This window comes from Aptenodytes forsteri, unplaced genomic scaffold (genome assembly GCF_000699145.1).
Source record: "Aptenodytes forsteri isolate BGI_AS27 unplaced genomic scaffold, ASM69914v1 Scaffold265, whole genome shotgun sequence".
Lineage (NCBI taxonomy): Eukaryota > Metazoa > Chordata > Aves > Sphenisciformes > Spheniscidae > Aptenodytes > Aptenodytes forsteri.
The window spans coordinates 2,270,261-2,282,803 of record NW_008796175.1 but is presented as its reverse complement, the minus strand read 5'-3'; the positions used below and the strand labels follow the sequence as shown (position 1 = coordinate 2,282,803).

The following is a 12,543-nucleotide window of genomic DNA, read 5'->3' as shown; positions in this document are numbered from 1 at the left end:
CCAACAGCAGTTATAGCTTTTGTCTCCAAGATTCACAGCCAAACTACCGTCTGGACACAAGCAGATACAGATTCTTTTGAAGGTACAGATTTTAAAAGACTCTGGGTCTGGCAAAAATCACAAAAGCCACCGTTTGAATGGAGTTCTCACTAGGAGGCTGCCAGTAAGCTCTCCCTTGTTAGCTTAAAAATTAAAATAGATTATTTCTTGACCAAACTGATTAAAAGAACTGATCTAGGATTCCTTAAGGGAGGGAGGGCTGAAAACTTGCTAAGTTCTTTCTCACCCATGTAGTCAGAAATGGGAAGCTGTGACTTCCCAATTTTCTAAGGAAAAGGCTCTGGGTATTTTTGTTTGTTGTTGATTTGTGGTTTTTTTTTAATTCAAAGAAAGAGCATAAGAGTACAGATCCTAAAGACAATCAATTCCTCATTGACACATCGTCCACAAACAGTAAAGGTTTTGCAGGCTGAAATCCCAGCAACACTTTTCCAACAGCTCTTAAGAGCACAAAAGGACTGCCAGGGAGGAAAACTTTAGATGCCTAAGCACAGCTACAGTGCCATTTTATGTAACACAGGATCTAACATCTGCACAGGACTGTTACCTATGGGAGACATGACCTTCTGGACTGGAACTGGATGTCTAAAACATCACTGAATGCACTACGGTGCCTATCTTTAGGCACCTGAATTGCTGCCATAATCAGACCCACAGATTAGTTTCTGGATGACATCAACTTTCCTAAAGGCTCAAAAGAACAGTTTTTTTCTTTATCTGAAAGAAAGCAGCTCAAGAACAGATTTGTGTAGCTTCTATTTCATCTTGAGCTAAAAACATTATGACAGAAGATGGCAGTAGCAACACAAAATAAATATAAAAATTAAATTAATAAAGTATTGAAAGCTGTGATACATTTAAGTATATCAATACCATTTTTCAGATTCCATTGGCTGCTTTGGCCTGTTCCTCGTGCTTACTGAAACGGAATGATTAAGAAGCCTAGAAAGAAGAAAAATACATATTTATTCAACAGCTTTGTAGCTAAACCTTTTTCTTAGAATATATGTTACTTTCACTGCGTAACATTTCCTGTAAATAAAAAATTTTGAACATTCAGGTGACATTTTCCATAAAATTAGAATATCTATGTTTGTACACATATGAAATCCAAGCCCAATCCTGCTTCCATTTAAATCAACAATATTGTTTCCAGCTCTTGAAATATTTCAAATTCTGCATTCTAAGGAAGTATAAAACCTGATGATAATTCAAACCAAAATGAAGTCTCCTCTTATTTTTCTCCCTAAATACATACTATTTCAACTGATCTCACATCTGTGTAAAGTTATGCTTCCCTCAACACAAAAGGCCCCACTGTTCACTAAAATTAGAAGACAGAAGATAGTCAACCTAAAGCAGACAAGAAATGATACACAGATTGAGCACAAGAAGTCAGTCAGTAGGACCAGGTAAGAAGGTAGCTGAGTAAAACACTGCAAGTGCAAAGGAAATATAGGGAAAAAGGAGAGGTGGAAAATGGAGAAACACAGGCTAAGAACTAAACAAAAAGTCTAATGCAGAAATGAACCAATGGAAATTCCATTTTTCTAAATGGTAAACAGTCAAAAAAGCCTAAACTTGCATAGAGATTCAGAAATGTTTTTTCATCTGGAACACATACCAGACATGTGCGCACACACAGGAAGGTATGAGCTATTATGGATGTATAAAGTGTTAAAAATAACAAAACAATCAGTAACACTTAAAATTAAACGTTTTCAAGTAAGAATCACGTTGAACAGTAACTAGAATGAATAATTCTAAATTCTTGGAGGTAGTAATATTATACTTCAACACTGACTTCATGCGCAGAACTGATCAAAGTATATTTACGCTGAATTATATAAAGAACTAGTATGCATTAAGAATCAGAAACAATTAGAACACCAACTATTCAATGGAAGAAAGTAACAGTAAGCACCTTTTTATATTTCATTATCATTACATAGGGCAGTACAACCACTAACTTCAAATGATTGATGATTTTCAGACTTCTGATTATTGTGATAACTTTGAGCTCAGTAATCTCATTTGTAGTTTAAATCTCTCACTGTGTGAACCTCAATTTAATGGGATTATGAGAAGTTAAGCCTGTAAACCAACAGTCTGCAGCATTCACGGTCTGCAACATCTGCTCCCTATATTTTGTCTTCAGAAACTTAATTTTGAGGGTGCATGCCAGAATTAAATTATACTATAGACTGAAAAATGTGTTACAAAAAATTAATATTCAGAGCATAGGTTATCAAACCATAATATAAACATGCTATTTTAAAGTCATTAATTTTTAGACCTAATTCCCATTTAAACAAGCCTTATGTCTTCAACTGAAAGCAATGGGAAATTCAGAGAGACTTTGTAGCAAGATCTGAACGTTACAATAGAATGAGCTTTAAAAAAAAAAATAGAAATTGGAGTTACCTAAACAACTTGATGCAACACTTGCACCAAAACTGACACTTATCAGTGTAAATTCAATGATTATATGTAACACAGGCCATTTTTTTTATACTCATTACATGAAATGTAAGGAAAAACTATTCAAGCTAATTCAAACATATACACACACACTTTTCAGCTCGTTGTTTCTATGAAACATATAATTAATGTTTGAGTTTATAATAAACTAATTCTATCATAAACAAAGTATACTTTGTAAAACAAAAACAAACACAAACAATCATTTTTGAAACTTCCTGTTTAAAAACTGAAGAATATTGATGGGGAAGTAACAGCAAGTTCAGTATCTGTCAGGTTAGCAGTTACTAGTCCAGTCAGAGAAACCCGAATTTCCTGTGGAATAAGGAACTTGAAAGTTTGTACTTGAAGAAAATGATGAAGAAAATTAATCTGAATTTACTAAATTGCAGACTAAGGAATTAACAGCAAAATAGTTTGTTCAGCTGGAAGTGGGGGGGAAATCACTGTAGTCACGTTAAGAACTGTCTTCCAGGAAATACAATGCAAAACTGAGTATGCAAAATGAAAGTACAAGTAGCTCACATTCAGAAGTCATGACCTTTTAAGTGTGGTGCTAATGCTGCAACGATTCCAGCAACTGTTTCCATTCATACTACAACTCATTAAATCAAAAACTTTTTTTTTATTAGACAGATCAATTATCAGGCCAATTATTTACTGATGGTCAGACTGAATCACTAAATAAGAACTTGCATAAGACACGTGTTAGTACTGCAATTACTTTCCTACTTATGGTTTCTACTAACCAAACAAATTCTGTTGTTACAGAGGTAGCATACAAACTATTACTTTGAAAGGGTTCTAAAACTTATGCAAACTTCGAAATGTAAATTACCCAACAGCACATATGCAATGACACATACTTATATATATTAAACTCAAAAAACAACATTGTGACTCATTTTTTAGTTTTATATCATGCAAGCATAACATCTACTCCAAACTCCTGACTAGATGGGAGAGAAAGGCGATAGCAAGACCAATTATGATATTGGAAAATATTTTCTAAAGTTTGAGAATTTAAAAAGTGGAATCTCTTCTCAGTCACTTATACTTTCATATTTTGAGCAAACATAACATCATGATTAAGGGACACAAATGAAGTGAGTGATGGTAATGCTATTTTAAGGTTAGCTATCTTCAAGTTTCAACAAACACGCGCTACCTAGGATCTATAAAGACACTAGAAATCTTTTACAGTGAGAGAAAAGAAGATGGATTTTTAACTCATTCAGGAGCAGTCTACTGTCTCCACATAGGGCTCTGCTTTGTGATGGTAACGTGTGCTCTTAGGGATTTAGACAGTTTTAGGAAGTCACTGCTGTCAGGTAAGAACCTATACATAACTTTGATGCCAGGCTCATTTGGTACTAATGAAGATTATTTAATCTAAGCTATCCTACTTTCTTTTGAAACAGACCAGGAATATCCACAGTAAGATACAGATACAGAGTTTCAATTGATAAGGTAACAAAGTCTGAAATCACTTGATTCATCACCTACATGTCCGAGCATAGTCTACACAGCCCATTTCAGATTTCTTGTTACCTGTGAGGCTTGTGTATCTGCAAATGCTTCCCTCATGGCTGTCAAATGCAAAACAAATTGTCACTGGTCACGCTAATTTGAAAATGATAACTTTAAAACCAAGATATCCTAAATGGAGAAAAAAAACCCACAAACTTTTGCCTGAGGTTCTATACTTGAGGTACTATATATTATAAAACAAAAAACTGAAGAGAAAGCATGCCAAAGGTACAGGAAATTATGGTTCTAGGTTTGGACTCATTTAAATGTGCTTTGGAAAGTTGCCTAATTAAACATTTTCCTTAAATAGTATTTAATCTTAAAGAACAATAAATGCATTGCAATCTATTTTTGATAACAAAATATCTTAGGCTAACTTAGCCGATCCCTTTATTCTGTTTTTGTTCAAGAAATGGCCAAAACGGTTTCCTTTGTCCACATTTTAACTTTGGAAATCTGAAGCTCTACAAACACTTTATACCTTGATGCACGTCCTGCCGCCCTTGTCCTCTGGAAGAGTTTTTCACTGAATGAAGTTCTATAGCTTAATGGCCTTCGTCTGTATTCACATTTCATGTACACCAAAGCCAAAGACGGAAGAAGGAAGCAGGATAGGTTGATGGGAGAGGACAGGGAAGTCATTAGCATAGCAAGCAAAAAGAAAAGAGACTGCATAATATTTAAAAAAAAACCACACTGAACGAACAGAAATACGATTAGTAAGAAATTATTTCATGATGCTCACTTTTCTGAAGATTCTGCTTACTCAGATTGAACGTATTTTCCTCAAATAAACACAGAAATATCTTCACTAAACTTCTAAATATTATTCTTATTGCTGCTTATGACAAAAAAATTATAAATTCACAAAATTATGGATTCAAAATCAGGGCTAAATTTTATATCAGAGGTGATTTTGCCCTCATGTACTTAAAGATACATAAGCAAGCTATAAAATTTAAATGCTAAACTAAGAAGTAAAACTTAACAAGTAATAAGATTGCATATGTCTGAACAATTCAAGATCAAAACAGAACCATTAGCAAGATCGCTGCATTAAGATACAACAACCTATGACAAGTAAAATTTAAGCTGCAGTACCACAGAAGAGGTCTGGCTTGGTATTTCAAATGATTAGATAACCATGAAATATTAAAACTAATCAAACAAGACCCACATGCAATATAAAATAACCATCATATAAAAACCTAATATAAGAAAAACACACTTATTCTCTCTTTATTAATAAATTAATACAAGAAAATGTAGCATTCTTAATCTTTTTTGCAATACTCTTGGTAATAATAATGTATTAGCATTAAGATTTCATTCTCATTTTCCATTTCCAACATGAACCAATTCTTAAATACACTGCATAGAGTTATAAGTAAAACCTATTTTATCTTTTACACACACACACTACTGCTATTATATTTAACTAATATAAAACGCCAGTGAATTTTTAAACCTCTGCAATTCATAGTATCAGGATATCAATTTCTCTAAAGGCTTTACATGTATTTCAACTATCTTAAAAGAAAAACAACAGTGCAGAATCTCATCGTTACACAGAAATTCAAAAGAAAAAAATAGTATTTAAGCTGGTATGAAGTTAAATCCTTTTCTGTGTGTTAATGAACGACTGTAATGAACTATTTTAGTTAATGAATTACTATTAACTACAACTTTTACCTTTCAGGAAAGAACTTACTCTCGCCAAAGTACCTCACTGGTTATTTGCCTGCTTGGTAAAGGAACCAGAGAGAAATCGCTTCCTACCCTAGCCTGTCCACATCCTATGCATCTCCAGGTATTCCTTCCTGCTCTTCCTTTTACACAGTTCTTAACTTGTTCTATTACATTTCTTTAATCTGCTGCTTGTTCTACAGCTCCTTTTCAAGAATCATTCTGTTGTGATGCCCAACATGAAGTGGAGAAAATCAGGCAGTTCATCAGGATGAACTTACACTGTTCAAATTATTTATTTTTATATACAACATATAATTAAATGCTCTGTCATTTGACAGACTAATGTTTGAACAAATTTCCCCTTTAGTCCACAGGAAATTTATATCTCGCATCAGACTGAATGGAGGAAGTACCACCTAAATTACCTCGTATTTGAATAAAAATAACCAGTCACAAGCAAACTGTATGCAGGTTCCGTAACTCATACAAACTAAGACAAAGTCATTTTAACGTGTTACCAATAATCTACTTATATGAGTATTAACCATGCCTACTTAAGTATACTGCTTTGAAAAAAAAGTATTAAAAAGTTACATACATCAAACCAGGAAATCAAGAGACTTTCACATTCATCTCTTCCTTTCCATAGGAGGTATATCACTGCTTCTCTAGACAGCAATTTTATGGAAAGAAACACAGGACAGGTATCTTGAAAGAGTCTGTCACTTTAACTGCTTAACAGCTGGACGAAACTGTTCATAAATGATAAGGTGTCAAGAGCTTTTGGGTATAAGGCAGGTGAAAGAATAAATTAATTGTAACACAAGTTATCTTAACTAATATTGTAATACCTGTGTTTTTGTTCTTGCTGCAGTAACTGAGCTGCTATTTTTCTTAAGTCAGTCACTTCTTTGAGTTCATCATCATCCTCAGCCAGCAGTTGTTCTTTCTGAAGTCTGAAAAACATTAGTGCTTTACTAAGTCAGGCAAGTCAAGACACAGAAATGGCAACATTAGTGGACAATAACTAAAAAGTGTTTCCTATAAGCTTATTTTCTGTCCAAGGAGCACTATGTGTTCAATATGAGATTTCTTTCCTCCATATGCAAGGAGCTTAAAGCAAAACCACCCTCACCCCCCACAGTCGGTAAAACCTTCCCAAAAAAGATCAAGAAGATTTACCTTTTTTCATCTGCCCAGTCCTCATTCTGTTCTGTTTTCTGGGATTTCTCAGGATGTTTTCCCCGTTCCTTACACAGAATGAAAAATAAACTTAGACTTGAATTAAAAAAAGCAAGCCTGCTGAATGGTTTTTCTTTTGTCAAGCTATGCTACCTTGATATAAGACAGCAATGGTCCAATCTGTACATCTCCTTGCTCAGGAACAGCTCCCTCTTCTGCATTCGGATCAATGTAATCATACACCTCCTGGTCTAGTAAGGATTGATGAAGAATGGAAAAGATGAAATTAAACAGTTCTCTCAACCAAATGTTATTCCTGAGAGAGGTAAGTACTTATGAAAAATGTCAGATAAAGATAAAACAATGAAATCATGTCTCCTTGAGCTAGAAATAATCTTTTTTCTTTCTGGCCTTGTCTATTTGTCATTATTACATTGTTTTCTGAAATGATGAAAATACAATGCCAACATGTGATCGTATCATTTTGTGCAATTTTCTTATATTAGTTTACTATGCAAAAGTATTTCTGTTACCTAAAATGACAGCTGCACAACAGATATTACCTTTCTGTGGATCGAGTTTACTTCCCATTACATGATTGTCATTCCTTAATGTCTGTTCCCTTGTTGATTCTGATACCTGGGAGTGAAGGCTGATTGTATCATCATCAGATGGCTGCAAAGACAGTCACATTTAATACAGAACTTACATATAAATTACATTATTATATGATTTGCTAAGAACTCACAAATTATAGAGCACCTGACCCTATCATGAGGGATGGCTCCCAGGACAGAAAAAATATCAAGTCAGGAGGTGTTGGTGTTTTTTTTTTTTGGGGGGGGTGGGAAGGGGGTTTAAGAGAATTATAGCTTAGGGAGTAACAGACAACTGTTCAATACATTTTATAATACTGAAATACAGTGTTTTGTTCAAAGAGGTCCAGTCCAGCCCCTGTCAGTGCACTAAGAAAACTGCACTTAGATACTTTATCTAAAGCCTCCAACTACTTTGACCCTTGTTGGGCCACTGGGGAAAAACAAAAAAAATCACAGCTTTACTTCTAATCATTTGGAATTTTCTTAAAAAAACAACTAGTAATACTCCTTGTTCTACAGTTTTCCCACTAACAATCACTCTGCATTTGTAATAATTCTCTTCATAAAGTTTCAAAAAATCTTTTGTTCTACACTATTCAGCTTTGACATCACTGTTATTAATTACAGCTCCTCAATCTAGACTTCCACAAATACACAGATAACTTGTAGGGATTTTTATTCTTCACCTTAAACCTAGCAGATCATCCAGAAGTTTAGTAATCCTAATTGTTGTTTAAATTTTAACAACATATACAACACTCAAGTTTAGTCCAAATAAACTTTCATTTTCTTACGTACATTCATTTCATTAATAATAAAAGAAAGTTTCAAATAAATTTTGTCCTTCGTGTAGAAAATAATTATGCACCTAACACATTAAAAGATCCAAACAACTCCTTAGGTCAGAATTCAGTTTTAAAATGTATGAAGTTTGGACTGGAATGAACCTTAACCAGAAAAGTTGAAGCAATATGTAAATAATTTGTGTCTGATACTGGCAATCTAATGGTTTAAACTCAACTGTACAGATATTCAAAGAACGTTAAATGCAACTTAGTTATTTTTCAAATGATACAAAATACACAGGAAAAAAATTCTAAAAAACAGAAATTGCACAAATTCAACTGAAAAATACTCACTTCCGTTGTGGACAACCTTTTATCCCCATTATCACTCCCGATGCCAGAGTCTGGTCCATGATTTTTATTGGGATAAAAGTCCTCCATGCTACATTAAGAAAAACAACACACAAAAAACCACACAGGAATGAAAGAAACAGTAGTTTCACTTTTCTAAAAGAAAATAAACATCCTTTTAAAAATACGTTCTCTATACTCATCTACAGTTGCTGATACAGAATATTTGCACAATGCCCCATGTGCAAAGAACAAATTCTTAATCTCCTACAAGAGTTGTTCAACAAAAAAGTATCAAAGCAAAGTTAAAGTGGAAATGATCAATTACAGTACTCTCTCTGTATCTATGCAATTTTAGAATTGTTCTATTTCATTCAAAAATACTGTCTTGAGAAAAGAAGGCTTCCTTTGGAAAACCGCAATTCCTTGAATTCTACTGGCAGACATTGTTTTCTATTAGTAGCAAATATACCTTCCCTAATAGACTGTCATATTATAATGGTTTAACTCTGCCTGAATATCTATGAAATATTTCCTCCAAATTTATGCCTTTCGAAGACATAAAACTGACAGCATCAGCAGGATGTGTCTTCTAACTGTGCACTGGAGCTTGGTTTACATCGTAAGATTATCTGGAAAGTTTAATTAAACAAGTTCTCACTACTACAAATATGATATACCGTGGTAATACCCACGACTTTGTTCCTTTGCAATCCATTTTAGCTGTAGACCTTAAGTTCAGTGGAGGCTTTTGGGGAGCAGTTGTGGACCGTAGTTTTTAGGAGCATTTAGAAGCGATCTATAGGCACTGTGGACTAATTCCCTATGGCACAGTTGCCCAAGACCAAGACCATGGACTGAATCTGATGGTTCAGATGATTCTGTGTAAGCTTTATTCATAACTTTCATCTTTCCTTCAGCATTGAACACAGAGAGGCACAGGTTGCATGTGACATTTTAAGAAAACAGGCAAAGAGAGTGTATTGTTCCATATGGTTTCCAATGGCAAGCCAACTGACAACAGAAAATACAAAAGCATTCCTATTTAATTACTCAAGAGGTACTCAGTACAGAAGTCCAATAAAATATTCTGCACTTTTTGACCTCGACTAATCTAATTAAAAAATCCATGGTATTTCACTGATATTTAAGTTAGTTTCCCTAAATATGTATGTGGGAGGCAGACTTTCCATCCAACAGACTAACTCTATATTCAAAGACTTTTATGGGAAGTTCTCATCTACTGTTTTGACATATCTGTTTGAGAAATAAATAGCTAAGTTTTCCAATAAATAGATTTAATACATCTTTGTTCTGATTTCCAAATCTTTAGTGAGTACAATGAAAGTTTTTCATAGCAGCTCACCTGAGCCAATTAAGCTTCCAGTAACACAAGCTTAGAAAATAAATATTATGACTTCTAATTGTTCTTTATTTAAAGTATTGAAATTACAGCTATTATCTTTAATAAACAGATCACTTTGTAGCAAATGCTAAAGTAAAATAAAACAAAAAACCCACTCACCTGTCTGTGAGTGGCTGGGAGGGGATTCGTTTACCTAATGACGGAAGATCCAAAGAATCTGGTTTTTTATCTATTCTGAGGCACGCCTGAATGCTGAGGAATTTAAATATATGTACTTTACCCTTCAAACATATCTGTTGGGAAACAAATGAACAACAAAAAAAAATCTTAATTACATAGCATGTCTTTTGAAAATGCACCCCAACAAATACCTTCTACACTGAGTTTGTACCCACAACTTCCCACTAGGAGAAATAAAGCCAAAAAAATGAAAACTTGATTGGTGTAACTTAGAACAGCTTCTTCTTTCTTAAGATCCTAGTGCAAATTTCTGAACTAGAACACTTTAATACTAACCTGTGCTGGTGGTATCTGCATTGGATTGTTATCCAAAACTATAACTTGTAAGTGACGTAACTTTCTGTAACAAAGTGGAATTTCTGTAATTTTATTACAAGAAAAATCCAGCTTTACCAAGGGAAGCTCTCCTAATTCTCCATTGGGGGAAACAAAAAAAAAAAGGAATCAGATATCTTCTTAACACTTTACTTAATTTATCTACATTAAAGAAATGAAGACTAGTAGCTTACCATCTGGCAACATATGGAGATTATTTCTTCTTATGTTTAATTCTCTAAGTGACTGTAATTTTCCTATCTGCTGGGGAAGAACCTGAAGTTCATTGCAGCTAATATCCTAAGAAAGATATAATTAATAAATTAACTGAAAATCTTAAGTTAAACAAAGGAAAACAAACTGCTATCAAAACTACTATAAAGCATACTATAAAAACAAGAAATCCTCTCTCTTGTTTTTTCCACAAAGGGAAGTAGTATCACAACAGATCTCACTGTTTCTTCAGTATTTAGTGATTCATGTTTCAGAAACTCAATTCAAAAAGTTAAACCAATGAATGATGAAAGACTGGTTTTGAGATTAAAACTGTAGCCTAGGAATCAGGAGTTCCTGGTGTAGTTCCCTTATCAGTTAAAAACTTCTTGTGCTACTGCTGGCAAATGATTTGCATTCTGCTCCTTTTATAAAAATTCTTCTTCTGTAAAAAATCTTGAACCAATCCATGCAACTAAAAATTTACAAAGAGCAGTAGCAGGCTCACCAACTTTTTAGATACAAGCACGAGAGGATGACAGAGCTGCACCAAGCGAACACAGACTACAGCTATTTCTGCCACTAATTTAACATTTATGTAGTCCAGACCGAGTCAACAGTCACATTGATATGACTGTTTCTAACCTTTTTTATTTCTGATTCAATAAAATTGACTTCAGAGACTAGTTTCCTAGACGAGATAACAATGATAGATATCTATTCATCTGATGAAAAACTGGAAGCTGATTTTAAAGACAAGCTAAGTCAGTAACTAGAAGCCAGGCCTTAACCAGACAAATCCAGCCTCCTTCTCCACTACACACTTCCAGAGCTTCAGCTTAGGCACTGCTTATCTACTTTTCGCAACAACGATGCCTGCACATAGCTGGACGTCTCAGAAAGTACAGGCGGCTTGGGATCAACTGTTGTGTATCTATTGCAAATTGTTCTCTGTCCATGTCACCAAATTTAAGGTTAGATTTCCTTGCTAAAAGCACCTTTCTAGCGCACGGCTTAGTTGTCAACTTTTTTTTTAATTATATATATATTACTTATGTTCTAAACAGGTGTAACACAGGTACTGGAATGAAACTGTCTGGTATGTCCTTAGTCTGTGTCATCAAGCACACATTCTAGGTTTAACAATTTTGAAAACTAAGCCAAAAATACAACTACAATTCTGAAAAACATTCACTTCCTGAAAACAATAGCAGTGATCCCACCTTGAAATCCTATGATGCTCAAGTGAGCATAAAGACTTTCTCACCAAAGAGTAGAGGACACTAGAAAAGCCTCACAAACATTCAGAATCTCTCATATTACTCATAAATTAAAAAAGAATGTTGATTTATAGCTCAGAAATTAGGTCGTGTTAAAAGAAATCTCCAGGGCATACACAGCTACTCTGGAAACAAGATAAGGACTGCTTGCAATGACCAAAGAAATCATACATAATGAATTTTTTTTAAGAAAAAAAAAATAAAAATCAGACCTAGTCCAAGTGCCAGGTCGGTGAATAATTGTGCATAGTTCTCCAAAACACATGAGCTTAACACGGAGTAATGACCAGAAAATCCCAGAACATTAAGAAATATAGAGAAAATAATGGATGACAAAGCACAAAACTTTAGTATGCCATAGGATAAAAATCATGTTGCACAGACACATAACCTGAATTTCACACACCATTCTATTCACCCCAATCAAAATAATGGAATAGCGAAATGGGGGG

General features: G+C 34.2%; 1 protein-coding gene across 1 annotated transcript in view; it reads right to left on the bottom strand.

Annotated features, from left to right (window-relative positions):
* The window catches only part of LRCH2 (leucine rich repeats and calponin homology domain containing 2), a 31,151-nt gene that overhangs the window by 14,680 nt on the left and 3,928 nt on the right, over positions 1–12,543 (bottom strand). The window contains exons 4-13 of the mRNA XM_019474194.1: positions 10,793–10,898; positions 10,560–10,696; positions 10,203–10,336; positions 8,681–8,768; positions 7,506–7,617; positions 7,096–7,193; positions 6,943–7,010; positions 6,612–6,716; positions 4,553–4,630; positions 934–1,002 (exon numbers count right to left, since the gene is read on the bottom strand). Of these exons, the coding sequence (XP_019329739.1) occupies positions 934–1,002; positions 4,553–4,630; positions 6,612–6,716; positions 6,943–7,010; positions 7,096–7,193; positions 7,506–7,617; positions 8,681–8,768; positions 10,203–10,336; positions 10,560–10,696; positions 10,793–10,898 (995 nt within the window). The remainder of the gene's footprint in view (positions 1–933; positions 1,003–4,552; positions 4,631–6,611; positions 6,717–6,942; positions 7,011–7,095; positions 7,194–7,505; positions 7,618–8,680; positions 8,769–10,202; positions 10,337–10,559; positions 10,697–10,792; positions 10,899–12,543) is intronic.